The sequence below is a fragment of the Symphalangus syndactylus genome, chromosome 4, assembly GCF_028878055.3.
Source record: "Symphalangus syndactylus isolate Jambi chromosome 4, NHGRI_mSymSyn1-v2.1_pri, whole genome shotgun sequence".
NCBI classification, from domain to species: domain Eukaryota; kingdom Metazoa; phylum Chordata; class Mammalia; order Primates; family Hylobatidae; genus Symphalangus; species Symphalangus syndactylus.
In genome coordinates this window covers 36,924,348-36,946,309 of record NC_072426.2, presented here as the reverse complement: position 1 = coordinate 36,946,309, position 21,962 = coordinate 36,924,348, and the positions used below count along the sequence as shown (strand labels likewise).

The window sequence follows — 21,962 nt, the reverse complement described above, 5'->3', positions numbered from 1 at the left end:
GTATCTCACAGGGTTATTGTAAATATTAAGTGAGATAGTTCCTATAAAGTGCTTAGCCTAGTTCCTGGCACACAGTAATAATATTTATCATCACAATTATTATTAATATTATATAATAAAGTACAAGTTTACAAAACAATATGTAATATCATTTTAACACACACATACATGTATAATGAGACTTCAGAAAGTTCACGGAAAAAGGGAATTAAAAGATAAATAAAAAATATAGACTTTATTTCTCAATACCAGCTCCATCAAGTTCAAGGCACTTTTGTAAGTCATGGTACCAGCCATTCAGTCCATCGCTAAAAAACTGAGGATATTTAACTGTGTCAATGCAGTCTTTTTTTATATTACTAACTGAAGTAAAATGGGTGCCCTTTAAAGATTTTTTAAGATTATTAAAGAATAACAATTCAGAAGAAGCCAAATCAGGACTGTAAGGTGAATACGTTGTGATTTCTCATCAAAATTCTCACAAAATTGCCTTGTTTGATGAGAGGAATGAGTAGAAACATTGTCATGGTGGAGAGGGACTCTGGTGAAGCTTTCCTAGGCATTTTTCTGCTAAAGCTTTGTTTGACTATAGTGCTCAAAACAGTCTATAATAAGCAGATGTTATTCTTTGGCTCTCCCGAAAGTCAACAGCAAAATGCCTTGAGCATCCCACAAAACTGTTGCCATGACCTCTGCTCTTGACTGGTCCACTTTTGCTGTGAATGGGTCCCTTCCATCTCTTGGTAGCCATTGCTTTGATTGTGCTTTGTCTTCAGAATCATACTGGTAAGGCTATGTTTCATCTTCTTTTATAATTCTTCAAAGAAGTGTTTCAGGATCTTGATCCCACTTGTTTACAATTCCCATTGAAAGGTCTGCCCTTTCTACAGTTGATCTGAGCACAATGGTTTTGGCACCCATTAAGTGGAAAGTGTTCTCAACTTTAAATTTTTCAGTCAGAATGTGTAAGCTGAACTGAGATGTCTATGGTGTTGGCTATTGTTTCTGCTGTTAATCATCAGTCCTCTTCAATTAGGGCACAAACAAGATAAATTTTTTCCTCACAAATTGATGTGGATGGTCTGCCACTGACGGCTTCATCTTCAACATCATCTCATCCTTCTTAAAATAAGTTATCCATTTGTAAACTGCTAATCGGGGGGGGGGGGCATTGTCCTCATAAACATTTCATAAAGCATCAATGATTTCACCATTCTTCAACCCCAGCTTCACCCTAAATTTGATGTTTGTTCTTGTTTCAATTTTAGCAGAATTCATGTTGCTCTGATAGGGGCTCCTTACAAACTTACGTCTAAGCTTTCTCAGTGCCTCAAACTAGATCCTGTTTCAGCCATGTTATAACAAGTTAGTATGAGTTTATTTTGGTGCAAAAAATTGAAATTCGTGCATAGTTTTTTCATAATATGCATTTTCCATGAACATTTTGATGTCCCTTCATATATATTCATAATACATACATACATATATAAATTCTCACACATGTATATTTATGGAAGTATAGAAACATAGGAAATATATGCAAAGTTATTATAGTATATGACTGTATACTAAGGTGGTGGATATTTTTTCTTTGTGCTTTTTTATATTTTCCTAATTTTTAGAATTATTACTTTTGTAGTCATATGACAAAAGCTATTTTTAACGAATTTTATAAATAATCTTAAAGCGACTCATAAAGGTACATTACCTGAATTTCTTCATATAAAGACGTGCAATTTTTGGCCCAGGGCTAGCCAATTCTTGTTGATGAAGTCAGGGAAAATATCACTATTTAGCAAAATTCATCTTTTTGAGAATAATGGGTATATTCTGCTCCTGAGCTTATATTGTTGATGATGGGTCTCAGTGTGAATTAAATAGAACATTTTGTCACAGAGCCATGCAAATGCAAACACTGCCCAAAAATTGAGCAGCTGAGTGCCACAGTTACAATAGATACTTGATCATTCAGGAACTTTCCTTATTTAAGCATCAAAAGCAAGCAAAGAGGCTTGAAGCATGATTCATAGCATCCAAATGAGTGAATTGCCTCTGAAAGGGTGACTTCATTGTTTCAGACAGTTCTGCACTTCTTCAAAGTTACTGATTCCATTAAGTCCAGGCCAGGTCACAATGGAATATAAGTCCAACTTGGATTTGTCATCATCCTTCAACCCATATGTGTAGTGTGAATATCATATACCTGTACGCTCTTGAACAAATGAGCAATGCTCTCATTCAGTGTGCTCAGATGAATATGTGTCTGCCAAAAAAGACAGTCTTGCATCTCTGAGGGGTCTAACAGATTGTTTCTCTCAAGATGCTCATTAATTCCCAGAGTCTTTGATCTGAATTTGATAAAGACCTCCAACAACTTTCTGCTACTCAGCCCTCTAACTGGATAAAATAATTAAATCTTCTCAGCCAGTTTTCACTTCTTCCAAATTATCTATAAATTGTCAAAGATCAAGGGTATCAGAACAAAAAAAATCTACAATTTTGACCACTTTTAGCATTGAATCATGCAGGGAACTAATTTGAAAGCTTTACAGTATGAATTCTGACAAATCACGCAACAAAAGAAGAAAACACCTAATATCTCTTTGGATTTTTTAAAAAATTAAACATTTAACATTTTATTCCAGTTGCCTTGCCTAATGGCAAATGAAATCTGCCCTTTTTTCAGGTTTAAAGCAAATTTCTTAGGTTATTTTACTTGCAAATGGTTAATGTATGCTGAATTTTGTTAAGAAATGTTTTTCTCATTAAAGATCTCAGCCAGACAAAACTCCATCTCTACAAAAAATACAAAAATTAGCCAGGTGTGGTGGCATGCACCTATGGCCCCAGCTACTCAGGGGGCTGAGACAAGAGAATCACTTGAGCCTGGCATGTCGAAGTTATAGTGAGCCATGATCATACTACTACACTCCAGCCTGGGCAACAGAGTGAGACCCTGTCCCAAAAAATAAAAACAGTCTCAGCCAGGTCAGACCCTTATAAGGTTAGCCTTTCAGGTAACCTGTTGAATGCTCTGGTTAGGCAAAAGTTTTAGCAAATGTTGGTGATTAAGAAAAAAAAAGTAAACTGTAGTGTATACTGAGTGTAATACAAAGGCTAGAGCTATAGATGAAGAAGAAGAAGCTAGAGACCTTGTGCCAAATGCACCATTGTCACAGAATGCTTAGGGTGTCATTCCACCAGCCAGGAACCTCTATGGCCGGCAGTGCCTCTGCTTGGGTTTTGCTCACTCCTGCTGGGCTTGTCTCACCCACACAGCCCAACAGGCTGTGCTCGGCCCATGCTACCGGCCCAGATCCCACACTTGCTAAGGGCAAGCCAGGCGCAGAGTGGCAGGGGGTGTGTGAATGCGTGAGCAGGGGCAGGGTCTGGCTGCTGTGCACAGCCAAGCACACCAGCTGCTGTAGCAGGGTGGGCAGCTCCAGATGCCAGCACAGGCACTGGCTTCATGGGAGGCTGCATGCCCCAAGTGACTGCCACTGCAGGCACCAGGGTCTGGACGGACAAGGGGAATGCAGTGGCACCTGAAAGCTTGGAGATGCCAGGAACTACAGAACCCCAAAGAGGGTGTTACAGTATGTCACAGCTCAGGCTCAGGAAGCCCCAAGGTCTGGGCTTCCAGAAGGGCTACAACTCTTCTCTCCTTCTTGTCGCCCACAGTGCAGCGAGTGGGGTGTGCACAGAGTAGGGGACATGTTTCAGCCTATTTGTGTTACAGCTGTGTTAGTCCCACTGCCCTACTCAGGCCCACAGCTCTTGGACTGGCCTGTCCCCACTGCTGCTTCCCATCCCATGGGGCAGCTGCTGGGTGTAAGTGAAGCATGGGAGGGCTGTAGTGTTACAACAGCTCTGGCTCAGGGAATCCTGGGGTCTGGGCCCCAAGAAGGGTTGCAATGCTTCACTTCCACAGTCTGGGAGTGTGTCACTGCCTGCAGCTCAGTGAGCCCAGCCAGGAACATGTTACAGCTCCTTTCACTCCCATCGTTCAGTGGGTCCTGAGTTCTCATCCCACATCCAGGAAGAATGAGGTTATGTGGATAACTGGAGGGTGAGCAAGGCAGAGAGGAGCTTTACTGAGCTGCAGAACAGCTCTCAGGAGACCCAAAGTGGGTAGCCTCTATCCACAGGCAGGTTGTCCCAGTGAGTGTCTGAGTCTGGCTGAGTCTGGGGTTTTTATGGGCTCAAAATGGAGGAAGGGCATGCTGATTGGTCCATGGGAAGCCATGGGTGGGCCTGAAAAAAGCACCATGAGTTCTCACTCTGGGTCATGGACTCCACCTGGAACTAGCAGCCCAGCCTCCAGAGCATTCCTGGTTTGAAGGTGGGTTTTCACTAGCGACACACCCCTTCCCACCTAGGAACCTGTCTGCCCCCCACCACCATCAAAATGCCATCCACAGAGCCCAGGCTGTCCACACTAAGGGGCACCTGCAGGCCTGCACCAAGCCACGCTCAGTACCCCAGCCTCCCTCTAACACTTGTCAGTGCCCAAAGTCTGGAGGAAGCTGAGGCAGTTGGGGGAGAGGGGACTGGTATATCAGTGCTGCTCCAAGCATGCGCAACCTGACCAGGTTGTGACAGCACCCAGGCTCAGCTACAACTTTGCTCTGCACTGAAGTGGGCTCTGGGAGCAGGACAAGGCCAGGGAACAGGAGCAGGCACTTCCAAGCCTGCAGGGGTAGGGGGCTTCCTGGGATGCTGAGAGCAAAGGGATGCCTGGGGCTGGAGCTGCAGCTGGGTGGCTGGGCAGCTGCATCTGCACCTGGGAGCACAGGCTCCCATCTGACCAACTTGGTAGGGTGCAGGGCTCCTGTTGGCATCACCTGCTCCCGGCCCCTGCCAGCGCTGCAGAGTGCACAGCCCTGGCTGCACCTCCCTTGCTACAGCTGGCATCCTTGTAGTGGCCACTCCAGATGGGCCACCGCCACCATCACCATCACATAGATTATATGACCCTGACAATTAACAATTTCTCTTATGACTTCAACTATTGTGTCCCTAACATGAGGATCCATAAAGTGATAATCCTCCTATACCCCCAGCTCTGAAATTATTATTCTTTGCCAGGAAATAAAAAATCTGAAGTTTGTAGAAGAAAATGGGGAAAGGAATACATCTGTCAAACACCAGTGAAAGAAAGGAGGAATAAAGCTAAAATGGATTGATGTGACTGCTTCTATGTGCAGATTCTGTTAAAGGCATTGCCTCACAATCCTTACACCAACCTCAACAGACAGAGCAACCATCCATTCATTCAACAACTATTTACTGAACATCTGCTATGAGTAAGGCTGTGTACAAGGAGCTTGGGATACCACAGTAAGCAAAAGAAACACTCCTTGTCCCTCGAACTTAAATTCCAACAATAGAGTCAAATTACAGAGAAAATGATTTAGTTACAATTCTTTCACGTGTTGTGAAGAAATAGGATGGGGTGTTTTGAGAGGAAGACCATGCAGTGGAAGGCTAACATATATGGGAGATCATAGCAGGAAAGTTTTTGGAGAAAAATCATATTTACAATGAGCTAGTAAGCATGAATAAGAATTAGCAAGGCAGGAAGAATGAATTGCACAGGAACTTGACACAGAAAAGAATATGGTGAGTCCCAAAGTCATTATAATCCTCACCCCACAGGCAAAGCTTACACATATATTTATCTCTTAAGTTATTTACTCATCCAGGCTCTCATTGCTCAAGACTGGGTGGTGAGGCTCAATATTAGGCCTGTTGGAGTTGAAAGACTTTTTTTTTTATTGATAATATCTACCTAGCTCCATTTTGATGACTACACCTACACCCTGCTGGTGTCAGTGTTTTAAAGTGATCCCAAAATGCACACAGTTTGACTCTCTCATCCGTTGGAAGGTGACCTGTTGGTTGGTAGTAGATCATTGGATGCAACCTTGAAAAAGCTACCCAGAGTTGAGCAAGTCCTTCTACTAGAAATCCCACAGCAGGAAGGGCTAGAGAAGAGCTGGAAAAGGGGCTTTCTCTTCTTTATTCCTAGAAAGATGGATTGAGCAAGTGTTCCTGCATTTTGCAAAGCCCAAAGGGATACTGGCCATTATGATTACACTGTGGAAAATATCACCATTATGACTTATTTACCATCTTTAAAGTTTCTAGTTACTGTGTAACAACACTTCTAACCAACTCTCAAGGCACTGAGTTGATTATAGTTATTATTAAGCTGAAAGTTAAGAAATTGCTCACAAGAAATCTGCATCCTGTCATGTACCAAAGCCGCACATATTTGTCCTGGCTCTTTTTCTGAGTGCAGATAAACGTGTCCCATGTCAGGGAGCTTTTCAACATTTCAATGGCTTAGTGGGATGCTGTTTTGAGCCCAGAGGGCAATTACTAAAACTTAAGGTAAGTGGGGAGGGGAACAGAAAACGTGATTGCCAGCCCAAACAAGTGAGGTCCAGGGGACGGCTTAAGTTGTGCATTAAGTATAATCTTTTGGCTTTGACAAGAAGGTGAGGTGACCAGTAATTAGCCATTCAACTTGAACCCTAAGCACCATGACTTGGATGGGAAGTAGGCGGCTGCCCCGCCCACAGTTTCTAGCAGTTGAGAGCTTTGCACGCAGGAGCTCATCTTGAGCCTAATAAAGTGATTTTTAAGAGTGAAGCGGTTTGTTGGTTTGTTTTTCAATGTGTGCACTTTGATGTTTGTTTTTTTTAACCCTCAAAAGTATTGGCAAGGATAGATCAGGGCACTAGCTAAATGATCCATGACAAGGCCTTGGAGAAACAGACACCGAACTACTGGTATAGTTCAACCTTTACGGCTTCCCACTGCTGACATGAGCTCACCTTTCAGAAACGTATTTTCATGGGACATAGCCATCCCAAGCTGGCAGAGATAGATCTCTTGTAGCTGTCAGCAAATCCTTCCCATTAGCAAGGCATTCAACATTTGAAATAGGTGTAAATCTCAGTCTATAAATTCATGTGTTCAAGAAAGAGATAAAATTTTTACATTTCCTTACATCAAATTAAATTTGGATTCTGAGTAACCAGCCCACCAAGCTGGCAGGAAATTTAATCCAGCCATGCTTGGGCTGCTCTCACACCCCCACGCACCAGGATTCTGCAAAAGTCTGGGTCTTACAGAGTACAGGGTCTTATGCAATGTTGAGGGAAGACTACTCCAGTATTTTGTCATCTGTCTACACTGGTTAGTGCCGAAATAGCAATTGTCGCAGTCTACATGGCCCACTTAGATCTCATCTCTGCTATTTCAGGCCACATGTGGGATGCCAGGGATCTCTAGGAGGTGAGAAAACCCACCCTTAGGGTCTAGCCTCCCTTGGAGTACACACAGCCTCCTCCCTTCTGAGGGGTACACTTATGGAGTGATTCCTGGGTCCCACAGCTCACAGGAGCAACAGAGCAGTCTCTTCTTCTCCAGCCTAGAGAAGCTTTCTCTAGGCTTTCTCCTTTCTTGCCTTAAGCAAGGAAGAATAAATCTGACGACTTATTTGATATGAAGAGAAAGTGTAAAACATAAGGAGAGCAAACACAATTGAGTTCACCACAGTCAGCCTCCTCTGTGTGTGTGTGTGTGTGTGTGAGGGGAGGTAGTGGCTGAAACATCTAATTGGTTATCAGGTGAGAATCTCATGTACTCAAAACTACCCCTGTATACATGGTTGGGTGGCGGAGGTCCAGCCCTGTACAAAGTACTCCGATGCACGCCGGAGTCTGAGAATCACTGAGTTAAACCAAAGGAAGGAACAATAACCAAAAAAAAAACTATTTGCAAATGTCTAAAATCCCCAGTAGTAAAAAAAGGATGGGGAGAGAATTCCAAAGTATTCCTGTTTGCCCACAGAATTTACAACATTCTGATTTAATACAAAGCCTCTATATTTTTAATATAAGTTGATAGGTTTGCTTATTGTCGAAAGGATTAAAGGAGAGAATGCAGATATTTTAGGCAGGGATTAAATTCTAATTTAAGTTTTTTGTAAGATTTTTTCCCTTTTGTGTTCTTTAGCTTCACTATGTACGAATTTATTATTTTCTCTTTAATCCTATTTGCTACTTGTGGAGCACATTGAAGTCCGCGATTGTCATTCTTCAATTCTGGAAAATTCTACAGCAAGCTGTGAATTTAATCAGGACTGATGTGACCTTACTAAGTTGTCCTTATTGAGCAGCTACATCCAAGGTCTTGTATTTATTGGAATGGGAGGGGGATGGATGGATACACTGTGTGCCAAAAGGGAAAAGCACTGTGTGGAACACTGTCAGGAAAGCCCAGGCAGGGCATCCACCCAAGCCCCCATCTGAAGAGCAGGGATGGAGTTTCCCCATCTGTGTCATAACTATGCTCACAGGCCTTTCCCTGTTCAGACAAGATTTTACTCAGGAGCTCAACCTGTGAAACAGCTGCTCTGGTTGAAGCTCTCCTCCTCCCCCTCCGACTGGGGGCAGTCCTGGAAAAATCACAGGAGACTCAGCCAGCTCTACCAGCTCCTCCAGCGCTAGGCTCTTGGCCCACGTGTGATAGAACGCCCTGCGAAAGCTGATTAAACTGCCCTTTAAAGAATCCCATCTCCCACAGTGGAGATGTGTACTTGTCTTTAAGGCCTGCTCACTCATATTTCTGGGAGGATCAGCCCTAGAAGATTCTGTTAGTTATGGAAATATGATTGTGCGTTTGAGAGGAAGCTTGGGTCTCTCTCTGGGGTGGAGAAGTTGAGTCTGAATGTAGAGGCAGAGGGAAGCCTTTGTAGGACGGAGAAGATCTACAGACAACAACATGAATTGTTTGAATTTTTAATATGAAATTGAAGATCTTTCTGCGGGGGCATGCCCCTCCTCTCACAGGTTCCAACACTCCCGATTGCTTCACACCTGGACAGATTCACATATATATGGGGCTTGTCTGGCCCCTATGGGCATCTGAGTTTGTGGACCCCTGGCCTATATGTAAAGCCAATGCTGCCCCAGAATTTAGCCAAACCAATGAAGTGAAGAATCCTCCCCATACATTTCCACATTGTCGTTTCAACTCTTGTGTTCCGATATGTACTCCTGTCTCCCAACACCACATCAGAACTAACCTCTATTGTTCCCGTTAGCCTGATTGGTATCTCTCTTAGGGCTTAGAGCAATCTGTCTTATATTACCATTTTGTATACAGTAGTCCCCACTTATCTGAGGTTTTGCTTTTCTAGGTTTCAGTTACCCATGGTCAACCATGGCCCAAAAATAGATGAATACAGTACAATAAGGTATTTTAAGAGAGAGAGAGAGACCACGCTGACATAACTTTTATTACACTATATTGTTGTAATTGTTCTATTTTATTATTAGCCATTGTTGTTAATCTCTTCCTGTGCCTAATTTATAAACTAAACTTTATCACAGATATGTATTTATAAGAAAAAACATGTAAGAGTTCAGTACTATCCACAGCTTCAGGCATCACTGCGGGTCTTGAATGTATCCCTAGCACATAAAAGAGGGACTGAAGTATTACTCATTAAAATATATCTCTGCAGGGTCTTGGACAAGTACTCAATAATTATTTTTTGACTTATTCTCAGTTTGGATCAGCTCTGACTGCCACAATGTACAGAAGAACCGTAACCATCGTTACAGCCTCCATGCCATCACCACCTACCTCCCAGTGATATGGCCCCTCTCAAGAGCTGTTTGGAGGTAGAGAAGAGAATAAGACCAGTGGCAAATCACTCAAATCTGGTACTATTCAGTTAAAAGGAACATCATATATAGGGAGAAAAGCTACAGAATATAATGGATCCTCATTTTAAAGGAAGAAACAGACTTTCCTCCTTGCTAATGATGGCTTGGGAGGAGGAGAATGTGAAAATGTATGTTTTCATACAGAAACCAATGGCCTGCTGTGCCCCTTCCAGTCTCTCTCATATGGACTCAGATGGGCTGCTGGTTATTGTAACCAGGCCCAACCCACCCACCCAGGTGGTGGCTTTACCTCCAATTCCAGGTCATTTTGGCACACCAGGCGAGCTTCGCCAGCACCTTTCCAGCTCTGAAAGGAAAAGAAGGGTACTGCCATCATGAATGGAGCTAGTGTGTAGACTGAATAAGTCACAGCAAGACTACAAGCAGCACCATGTTCCATTTATTTAAATAAAGAGAGCTGACATATTTTCCCAGGCTAGAAACTGAAATTGCATTAATGTGCTAATTGCAATCAGGACTATATCACTTTGCCTTTTTATTCCATTCAAATTTTTGTTACCCTATATTAAAAATCATACACCACTCTTCATTTCCCTAAATATTTTAATTGGTATATTTTAGTCTGGATGTGTGTACATTCTCTGTTCCCTCCCATCTGGGTGTAATTTTCCATCGTCTCCCCCTGATGATCTGCATTTTCTCCTTCAAGTCCCTCCTGTAAACCCACTTCTGTGGATCTTGCTTTCACATTATGCCATTAAAAGATCCAGCTGGAAGGAAGTGCCTCTGAATGGAGTCCAAGAGAAGAAACAAAGAAGATGGAAACCAGATGCCATTGCAGTCATCCCCATGTGAGTCATGGTTTTCTCCTGGAAAGTGTCTATCTCAATGCTGTGCATCTTTTCAATTTGAAGCCCACTAGACAGAAGCTCTCCCTCCATCTATGTGTGTTTCAGCCATCCTCAGTAGAATCACATATTTTGAATACTATTGGCATACAGGAAATGTATACATAGTACTAACAGTAACAAATAAATATTTATTAGTTAGGTTTTAGGTCCAACATAAGATAGTCATTTCTTTCATGGGTCATTTACTCACACTTATTCCAGGCCCGTTCTTCACCAGCTACTCTCAGAATTTGAAGTGAATGCTCTAGTTTGATAAGGGTGTATGGTTTAGGATTGTTCAGTATTAAAAACAAATAACAACAAAAAACCAAAACATAGATAAAGCCAGTGCTGACCTCCAGAGGTTAGAATCAACATACCTTTTCTTGTTTTTAAGTACAACTTAAACTGTTTTCTGTGTAACAGATCGTAACATCTCTGAAGTTTATTCATTCAGGTAGGAAAAAAAAAGGCCAAAAACTCAGCTAATATTATTAAAAAATAATAATAAAGTGAGAGGAAGATCCCTGTTCTCCCCAAGTGGTTTTAAGAAACAGCTTTCAAAACTCTTCTAGATGGGTATTCAATTAAGCCAGTAGCAAAAATGTAACTGGCAAAATCTAATGTTGTTTAAAAAAAAATGCATGTGCATGCACCCACATACACACACATTTATATACCCACACAATATTATATATATATATGTGTGTGTGTGTGTGTGTGTGTGTGTGTGTGTTCAAGATGGTGGACTGGATGCTTGCATTTATCTACACTCCCTTTCAAAATTCTGCTGAAGAGTCAGTTAAGGAAATAAATTCATAACCATGCTGAAGACAAAAAAGGAAACCATCAGCAGACATTTTGATACTTTTCTGGAAGAAGGAAACCATCAGCAGACATTTTGATACTTTTCTGGAAGATGGAAATACAGTGAATAGTATGGATAGATGAAAGAGAGCAGAAAAAGCAGCACCCCAGATATACTCAGGAGGAGGCTGCAGAAAGGGTGGAATGTTCTTTCCAAAGAAGCCTTGGGGAATCTTCACGCTGGACATGAGCAGATTCAGAACTCAGGGATGGAAGGAGGAGCAAAAACTAAGTGATTAACGGAAGGTTGTCCAGAGAATGGCTGCACCATTTGACTTTTGTCATCTTTCTCCTTTTTTCCCATGCATACAGTTGGAGCAGTGAGAGGGGATTCAGAAACCTTTGTCCCCTCCCCAAGATCTGATCTATTAAGAAAGTAAGATGTCTCCCCAGGAGAGCTAAGGCTTGTTGTATGGGATTTGGCATTCCACAGTGAAGCCCTCTGTTTTTGGTGTTTTGAGGTGAAAAAGAAAGTCATTTGCATGATTCTCTGTACTTGCATCCTAAAGGGAAGCTTGTGGTTAACACATCCCACCCATGTACACAGCCAGCCACCAACCTCAGATGTGCTTACTGAGGAGACACACCTACTCAGTGGCAGGGAGCTGCACCTGACACCCAGCCACCACTGTTAATTACCTAGTCCTTCATTCATAAATATAAACAAGTAGTATGAATGATCAAGCTGACAGAGTGGAAATGAGGAATGAAAGAGAACTGTTATGCATGTGGTGTCAAAAGATACTATCTAACACCAAAGACTCACGAAATAAAAGTGTAAGTCTGTTGTTTAAAGTTATAATTGTCACTGTGGTTTGCCATCTCACATCCATTTCCCCTATATGTAGCTAGCAGAACCCTGACCTTCATTTGAAGTAAGCCTTCCTTCTCCACTCTTAGCTCACATGCTTTGGCAAATGTGAATGTAATTCTACACCCATGATGGAATACGGGACCTAGGTCTAGGCTAAAGTGTACAACCTATGCCCTTGGCCACATCACTTGTTTTGAAATGAGTAAGCCAACCCCATCTGCTTAAGTGGTATAGAAAATTATTGTTCAGAAATATTCTCTGTCTCCTTCTCACTCCCATGGGAGGAGAGTACTTCTCCATTCGGTTGATTTGGGGTACAGTCATGTGACTGTCTTTGGCTAATGAGATGTTAGCAGACATGACACAGCATAGGTTACACATGTTTGTGCAGCTGGTCTTGCACTCTTGTGCCTCTGTCATCACCATGAGAATATTCTTGGGATGGGTCACTGGTCCCAGGAAAGAAGATAAGAGACATATGGAACAGGGCTGAGCTACACTAGCCCAGAAGCGTAAGCAAGATCAGCAGAGCTGTCCATAAAAGCCCAGCCTAAATTAGCAGACCCCCAGCTGACCTCAGAAGTGTGAGCAGCTCCTACCAAGATCAGCAGAACCCCCAACAAGCCCAATCTAGATCATCTGACCTCAGTCAACCCACACATACACGTTAAGTAAATGCTTATTTTTGTAATCACTGAGTTTGTGTGTGTGTGTGTGTGTGTGCGTGTGCATGCGCGTATGTGTTTTAAATGAGCATCATTGTGGCCACAGCTAAATAGCATTACAAGAAAGACAGATGCTTACTTTCCTGCTAGTCTAGAATCTAAGAGGATATGAAACCAGAGCTACAGCTGTGATCACCACATAGACCTTGAAGAAGAAGCGTGCAGACTGAGGACAGCAGAGCTGAAATCAAGTCCCGCTCACATTGAGCTCTCAATTTAGCCTGGTCTAATGCAAGTTCTGCCTCTGATCTTGTTTATATGAGCCAGTAAATTCCTTTTGTATTGCTGAAATCAGATGGATTTGGCTTTTTCTATCCCACTTGCAATCAGAAGAATCTTAACTAATACCAAAGTATATAGGTAACCAATGATAGAAATAAATTCATAAAAATGAGAAGAGAGGGGTGTGGGAGTGGTGTACACAAAATAATTCCTCATCTTACATGGCATGGACAACATAATGTTCAATTCAGTAAATCAAGAAATATAAATATAGGCATGTTTTACAGAGATTATCATGGGAAAGGACTGAAATAAGAAATAAAGGTGGTTTTACTGGGACAGAGAATATGACCAAGGGATGAGGTGTTCATTTTTTTTTTTATCTCATGGAGATCTGTGCTGTCCCATGGGTGGCCACTAGCAGCAGTTGGTCATTTAAATTTAAATTAATTAAAATTTAAAATGCAGTCTCTTGTTCACAGTAGCAGCATTAGTAGTGCTCAACAGCTAGCTACATGTGGCTAGTGGCTACTGTACTAGACTGAACAGATATTGAATCTGTCCATCACCATCACCGCAGCAAGTTTAGTTGGACAACGCTGTAGTGGAGTGTCAGGAGTCACTGTGTAAAGTCAATGAATCAAACAACAGAAGTTTAAATACATCATTCAAAATTGCCCCATCATGATTTCATGGTACAGGCCCTGGAGAAAAACAGCTTAGTTTCACTTCAAATCCCAGCTCTGATACTTACGAGTTACTGAACCTTGGGTAAGTCACATTGATCTTTCTGTACTTCAATTCACTTATCGGTAAAATAGCAGAATACATGCAGACCTTTCTCACAAGGTTGCTGTGAGAATTAAATAACCAAATATATGTAAGTTCTTATATTTTGTGCCTAGCATGTGGTAAACATTCAATATTTATTTTTTATTTTCTATCCTTCTCTAGGTTAATTTTATTTTACCATATGCACATAGTTTAAATCTCATGTATATATGAGATTTATAAATCAGTATTTAAATATAATATTTAATTTTTACCTCTCATGTACCATATATGTACATATACATATATCTCAGCTCCAGTTCATGGGATTATAGATGCTTTCATTTTCTTCTTTGTACATTTCTATAGTTTCCAAATTTCTGTATTGAGCACGTATTATCTTTATCATCAGAAAAAAAGTTTTTACTTTTAAAGATACCAACATATTTTGAGATCAACAACGTTCTACATCTGGATCATTTGCTTTTGCTGATTTAGTCCACAGGGGCCCATTACATAATGTGTTGTTAGCCAACTGGGGCTTCATGACCTCTTTCGTGGGCTATTACAAAATCCTCCTGGCTGGTCCCCTTCCCTGTCCAGCTCTCTCCCGGCCTCCTTGTGCTGTCCCCACAGTGCTGCCAGAGTGATCCTTCCACAGCACAACATTTATAACACTCCCCTGCTTAAAACCTGTCAGTGTTTTTCTGTCCTTTACAAGTTAACTGCCCAGTCCAAGGCATGCCCCACCAAAGCCTTCCTATTCTAACCTTGCCTGCCTTTCCAGTCTTTTAACCTCCCACCAAATGTATCCAAGTCTCCACCCACAAACCACAAGGAGGAACATTCTTCTACCCCTTCTCCATTTCCAGTTGGAAGTCCCGTTTATCCCACAAGATGTGCCTAACTTTGCACTAATCTCCAAAAGCAGAGCTCAGAGCTCCCACTCCAATCAGTACCACTGTCTCAGAGCCTGTTCTACTGAACAGCAATTATTTGTTTACATTCCAGACTCACCCTCAAGTATGTGCTCCTTGAGGGTGTGGCATCTTTGCCTTCCTGTGTCCAGCCCAGAGATTGACACCAAATAGTGCTTAATAAATGGTTGTTGCCCAGATTTAGGAAGAAATTGTTTTAATTAAAACAATAAATGTTCACTGAAGAAAATTAGAAAGTCTAGATAAGTCAGAAGCAAAAAAAAAAAAAAAAATGTGAAGCACATGTAACCCCACCTCTCAGTAACATCAACATCTTGGTATATGTCCACAAGCTAGATTAGAGGTTCTCAAGCTTTCTCGGTTCATGGCACTCTCAGTGTTTCAGTAAATTTGTCTAGCATTTTAGACCAAAATAAATTATGCGTATTATGTAGTTTAGTCCAAACACCTTAATGGTAGTATGTAGTTCCCAGTGTCCAAAGGTGTCACTGTGTTTCCCTAGAAATTTTAGAATATACTGGGATGGGTGTTGCTGTGAATTCACCACAGTGCCCCAGGATGCCTTGGCACACAGTTTGGGAATTACTGGTCTAGACCTTCTAAAAGGATCTTTTAAAATACAATACATTGTCATATTGTACAGACTTTTGTTAACCTATGATTTCTATTTAATAAGAAGTAATATATGACTTTCCTGCTTGGTAACTGCTTATCTACCAATAGCTAATGTTTGATGAGTGCCTGGTAAGTTCCCTATGAGGAAGGTGTAATGCCACACCATTATCTTCATGAAGGAGCTGAGACACTGAGTTGTACATGAACAGCAAGGTATACGTTTAAAAGGGAAAAAATGAAAAAAGAAACTGAGGCACTGACAATTTAATAAACTTTACCAACATCTAACAAGTAGTAAGTTCAAGTTCACAATCAGGCTGCAAACCCAAGAAATCCAAGTCTTAGAATCCATACTCTTTTAACCTTCACAGCATCATTTAAGTGGGGTGTGAGGCTACAATAGTGTTCTATGGTAAAGATGTATTATAACTTAAACCATATCCCAAATATTAGACATTTAAATTGTTTCCAGATTTTCACTATTTTCAACAATCTTGAAATAAATATCTTTATGGCTACCTACTTTCGTGTTTATTTCCTTGGAGAAAAAAAATCTATAGATTTTCTTTGTCAAAGAGTACAGTTTCTCAAAGAACGAAGAACAGAACTACCATTTGATCCAGCAATCCCACTACTGGGTATCTACCCAAAGGAAAAGAAATCAACATATTAAAAAAGATACCTACACCCACATATTTATTGCAGCACTATTCACAATAGCAAAGATATGGAATTAATCTAAGTGTCCATCCATCAACAGATGATTGGATAAGGAAAATGTGGTACATATGCACAATGAAATACCATGCAGCAATTAAAAAGAATGAAATCACTCTTTTGCAGCAGCATGAATGGAACTGGAGGCCATTATCTTAAGTGAAACAACTCAGAAGCAGAAAGACAAATACGGCCTGTTCTCTCTTATAAGTGGGAACTAAATAATGTGTCCATGTGGACATAGAGTGGGGAATGATAGGCACTGGAGACTCATAAGGGTGAGAAAGTGAAAGGGATGTGGATGGTGAGAAATTACTTAATGGGCACAATGTGCGTTATTTGGTGATGGATACCCTAAAAGCCCTGACTTCACCACTACAAAATCTATCGATGTAATAAAATTAAATTTGTACCTCATCGATTTATTTAAAATTTTTTTAAAAGATGTACAAACTCCAAGCTTTTTAGTACGTGTCTTCCAGCTATTCTACCAAATAGGTTGGATAAATTTCTATTTCATTATTTGTTTTTTCTAATTCAGTGTTTCACAAACACTGAATATTTTTATTATTTAAAAAAATGTTACCAATAAATCTCCCTAAGTCAGGAAGATACACTTACATTTTACAAACCTTTCCACAGCAAAGAATATATTTATGGAACAGTGAAGGTGGCAGTAGGAAGGATTCAAGGGACCTTGGGCCTGCCCAGTCCTTCTGTGACCATAGGAGAATAATTTAATATCTTCATTTCTACTTGTCTACTAACATGACCGGTGCTTTTCAAACTTTTTACAGAAATAGCCCAAAGATACAAGAGAATAAAAATTTATTCCTAGAGTTAGGACCCTGGGATGTATTGATCCAAAGAGACTCATTGCAGGCATGCAGTTTTTCCTCCTCTCAGATTCAGGCCAAAACTGCCTTCTTCTCCATAAGATGTTGGTGTTTTTAATATAGTAACATGAGTTTTGTTTTTTCATTTTTATCAAATAGAATTGTTGCTCCAGGGAGATAGATGTGCAATAACTTAATATGTAGCTTCAAGGACCCCAAGAGACTGCTGTGTACTCCACTTTGAGAAACAAGGAATTCTCTTCAAGATTCTTTCAACCTTGGTCAGTGTAAGATTCTAGAGAACACGATCTGTTCTCCAGTTAACCATAAAATGTGCAGTCATTATTCTGGGGGTGGTTAATTTTCCTAGAGGGGTCAGCATTTTTCTTTCCCATCAATTTCCTTGATTCCTGATACAGAAATGGCCTTTCCTCTCTGTTCTGACCATGCCTGGCCATCACTGGAGAGGCTGACAATTTAGATCCACATCCTAGAGTCACTAATAATAATAGTATTTCCATCTTCATCCTGAAATCAACACCCAGCTTTCTTAATTAACTTCCTTCTGCTCTAAATTTGTTTCATGGCACAGGTAATGTGATGCAGCAATGAAGAAACACTGTTCTTGGCATAGAAAGATCTAAGTTAAACTCCTAGATAGACCTTCGGGAATCACAACTTCCCCAAAATTCAGTTTCTGCACTGGTAATATAGGAATAGTAATGGTTCTTATCCTGTCTCTCTGACAAGTATGTGGTGAAGATCCCACAAACAAACCTTGGGGGTTATGGGTAAGTATTATTTTTATTATTTAATATGCATCCTCAATTCAGAAGCAGGAAAAAATTCCTTGTCACATTACCCATGACAATCCTCCAGTTCAGAATGTCAGCGGTTGGGAAGCATGCTCCGGCTCTGAGGAAGCTGTGGCGTCAGCTGGATGCTGCTGTGGAGCTGCCTGTACAGGTCGGCACCAGACACAGGGGAAGCCCTTTTGGAAACAATGATGGACATTGTTGAGCTGGGTGGGGCCAGAGAGGGAATGTTGGGTAACCACCAGTGAACTGTAGCCAAGCCCCTGCATGGCAAGAAAAGCTCTTTCTCCTGGGATTTGACTTTCTGATGAAGAAGTCACAACTAAGCTAAAATATTTTAAACTTTCCAGGCATCTAAGTCCCAAAGCTCTCCAGAGGCAGGTGGTGAATGCCTCAATGGGTCTTGAATAGGAACTGGAATCTCTGCACCAGTTTCTGCTTTTTTGCTGCCAGCAGCCCTAACCCTCACCCTCCACAGAACAAGTCACACCAGGGAAGAGTGAGAGCCAAGCTTTTTCTCGCTGCCAAGCCATGAAGACCCTTGAGGCCACGTCAGAGAAGCCATGAACGAGCAGCTCAAATTGAGCAACTTGAACAAGGAAACAAGCACAGGCAGGCACCACAAGCAAAACAAGGGCAAAGATTACAGAAGGATGGAAAATGGAGCTCCCAAAGCAGTCACAGAAAAACGGAGCATCAAGATTCATATCAGAAAAAGTGGGAAATAAAAGGACCACAGGCAAAAGAAGTGACCAAACTCCTCCCTACATCTCACACGCACGAGTTTGCTCACAACTCAGCCTTCCTCATTCTGTAGCCATTGTTTTTCTGCTGTTTCCTGCACGTAGTTTCGTTTGGGCCATGTGTGGGTGAATTTATAGGTCTAAACGCCAGGCAGTGAGAAGCTATTCCCAGTTGCAAAAAACAACAAGCAAATCTACAGATTGTGCTCTTGTTCAAAAACGGTTGGTTTCAGAAAAGATAACTCTTGTCTTAACTATATCTGATGAATATAGAAAAAATAAACTTTATGTCAGGGGAATAGTTTCATTTCTTAAAGGAGAGGAAGTCTCAGATATTAATTTTATTTACCAAGCACAATATCCAGGAAGTGTTAATCTAAGCACAAAACACACATTTAAATTATTCTTCATAGATTGGTTTCTTGCTGTCTTTACTTACATGCATATGCCATATCAGCTGGTCACCTGTTTCTAGTTTTTTTGTTGTTATTCAGTTGTTTGTTTGGGGTGTTTTTGTCTGTCTTGGTTGTTTTGTTTCTCTGCTTTTTCCCTCTCCTAACTTTATTTGGAGAAGAATAAAGCAGCAGAAAGGAATAGGGGTTAGCGGCACGCCTCTGGAGTTTCTGGCCCTGTTCTACTTCACAGTGCATAACTTGCTGAGCTCAGTGTAAAATGAAAATACAGGGCTCCTTGTTCAAAAATTATTAAGAATCTCAAGACAATGATCTCAGAGCGTTAAACCAGGTACAGGACCTTCTTTGACAGTTCAGTTCACACAGTAACTGTGTGACTTGGAAAAATCATCCTGAGAAGCCTCAGGCTTCTTATCTTTAAATTTGGGACAATAATAGTACTTATCTCACAGACTTATGGAATAATTAAATGAAATGACGTTTGTAAAGTGCTTTGCACAGTACTTAGCACACAGCAAGCACTTAAACATTATTAGCTATTGTTACAAATTACCTGCTTATACATAATACCAAGAAACTCAAAATCTAAACAAAATGAGGAATTAGGCAATAATTAGGTCATACAAGACAATCACCACTATAGTCTTAAATTTTTTTTAATAGAGATGGGGATCTTGCTGTGTTGCCCAGGCTGGTCTTGAGCTCCTGGCTCAAGCAATCCTTCCACCTCAGCCTCCCGAAGTGCTGAGATTGCAGGTGTGAGTTACTGCACCCAGCCTACACTCTTTTCTGTGCTTACATTTGAATTATCTGAACTGGAAATCTTTAACATAAATTACCCAAATAATTACATTAGTCGCCTCATTCACTTTGGCAATGAGTAGATCTGGTCAGTCAAGATTTATTGTTCAAATGTATAGCACAGTTCAAATGTTCTACAAAAAAAAAAAAAAAAAATGAACCAGGCTAAGACTCGTGCAAAAAAGTTGACCAACTGGGAAGATTTGGAGATTGAGGGACTAATTTGAGGGGAAGGTGCAAAAGAAAAAGATGATTGTGATAATTTTGAGATGATTGTCATTTACTGCCAGTGTGGACAGATCTCAGAATGACAGCCTATATAAAATGCCCATCCTTTATAGAGAAGCTAGAGCTTACAGAAGAATTTTTTTAATTCAAATATTATATTGTAAAATGTTCCAATGATACAGAAAAATATACTCATAATGTACCCACCCCATAGCTTTATCAAATCTTAACGATCTTTACATATTTGCTCCAGATTTTAAGATTTGTATTGCAAAATATAAAATACAAACATAGAACCCCAGCAAAATAAGTGCATAGCTTAATATAAGGTGAACACTCTTGTAACCACCATTAGGTCAAGAAACAGAACTTGGACACCCACACTGGAACCCCTCCATGAGCCCATTCTAATCACAAGCCTTTCCCTTGCCCCCAAAACAACCTCTATTCTGACTTCTATAGAAATCACCAAAGAGAGACTTTTATTTTGGTTTGAGACAAAGAGACAAAAGGAAATCAATATTGGCCATACAATACCAAAATAACACAACTGATAAATGGTATCATAAGCAAGAACCAAAAATCTAACAGTAGAAATTTCTCTTGGGCAATAAAGACTTCCTTTACTCCCCCTCAGATAATTGAAAGCTTTCTCTCTTTTCCCTTCTCTCACACATGGATTCCACATTTTCCACACTGGATCCATTTTGGCATTTTGCAACCTATTTCACCACTAACAGTGAAAACACACTGCCTCTGTTTCTGTAATTATTTAGCTAAAGCCACAAAAACTGGATAATGTTCAAAGTTGGAAATAATAATTAATAAGTCCATTAGGGTCCTGCTTCTAATATTAATGACTATACTTTTAATATTGAGGTTATTCTGTCATATTTTTGCTTTTGCTTTTATTTAAGTTGGAGATTATGCTTTGAATAAAGTTGCTAGTATCTGTGCAAAATTGTTTATTTCATATATATGACGGATCCATAGCTAGGACCTAGGTAAGACCAATGCTTTCATCTTACCAGATCCATAGTCTCCTGGATTTGAAAGGAATCTTAGACTTTCGTAAGCCCTCTCCACTTGGTAGATACCTATAATAGACACCGTATCTGCAATACACACATAATGCATTAATTAGAATTAAAGGGGACAGTTTATGTGTTAGGATTCTGGGTGCAGGTAAAAAAAAAAACTCCAAATCATTTCAGCAAATATGGGAATTTACAGGCGCATTTAACAAGCTGAAAAATAAAGGGCCAAAGTGACTGCAATACTTTCAACATTATTTTTATCTCTCAGCTCTTCCTCCACATTGGTATGTCAGCTCTCTTATCCCTAGCTGGCTTTCAGAATCTGAAGGCTGGAGTCATAGCTGTCCCCCACTCTAGGCTCACATTTTTGAGCCTCACATTCCTGGTAGGAAAGGGACTGTCTCCACCCCTGATGAAAATAAATCCTGAGTGTGTACAACTGCCAAAACTCTGCAAATATACCCTTAAGATATGTGCATTTCATTGTATGTAATTTTTATAGCAAAAAGAAAGCCCACTGTAAACAAATACTCAATCCTACTTAATGAACACAAGCTGAAACATTTATGGAGATGTGTATAATATTTGCAATCCACTTTTAAATGCAACAAAAAGAAATTGAATTAATAGCTGGTGAGATGGATAGATATGAGATAAAGCAAATGTAATAAAATGTTAATGGCTACTGGTAGAGTTTGGGTGGCGGGTGTTCACGATACAGTTCTTTCAACTTTGTGATGTTTGAAAATTTTCATAATAAAGGGTTGGGGGCAGGAATTAATCCCAAGGAAAGATTGTAGTTTAACTAGCTTGGGCCCCTTAC

The 21,962-nt window shown here is 40.6% G+C and overlaps 1 protein-coding gene across 1 annotated transcript in view; it reads right to left on the bottom strand.

The window, feature by feature from the left end:
- ZNF365 (zinc finger protein 365) overlaps positions 1-21,962 on the bottom strand; it is a 106,996-nt gene that overhangs the window by 10,825 nt on the left and 74,209 nt on the right. Inside the window, exon 4 of the mRNA XM_055274430.2 lies at positions 9,997-10,053. Coding sequence (XP_055130405.1) covers positions 9,997-10,053 — 57 coding nt within the window. The remainder of the gene's footprint in view (positions 1-9,996; positions 10,054-21,962) is intronic.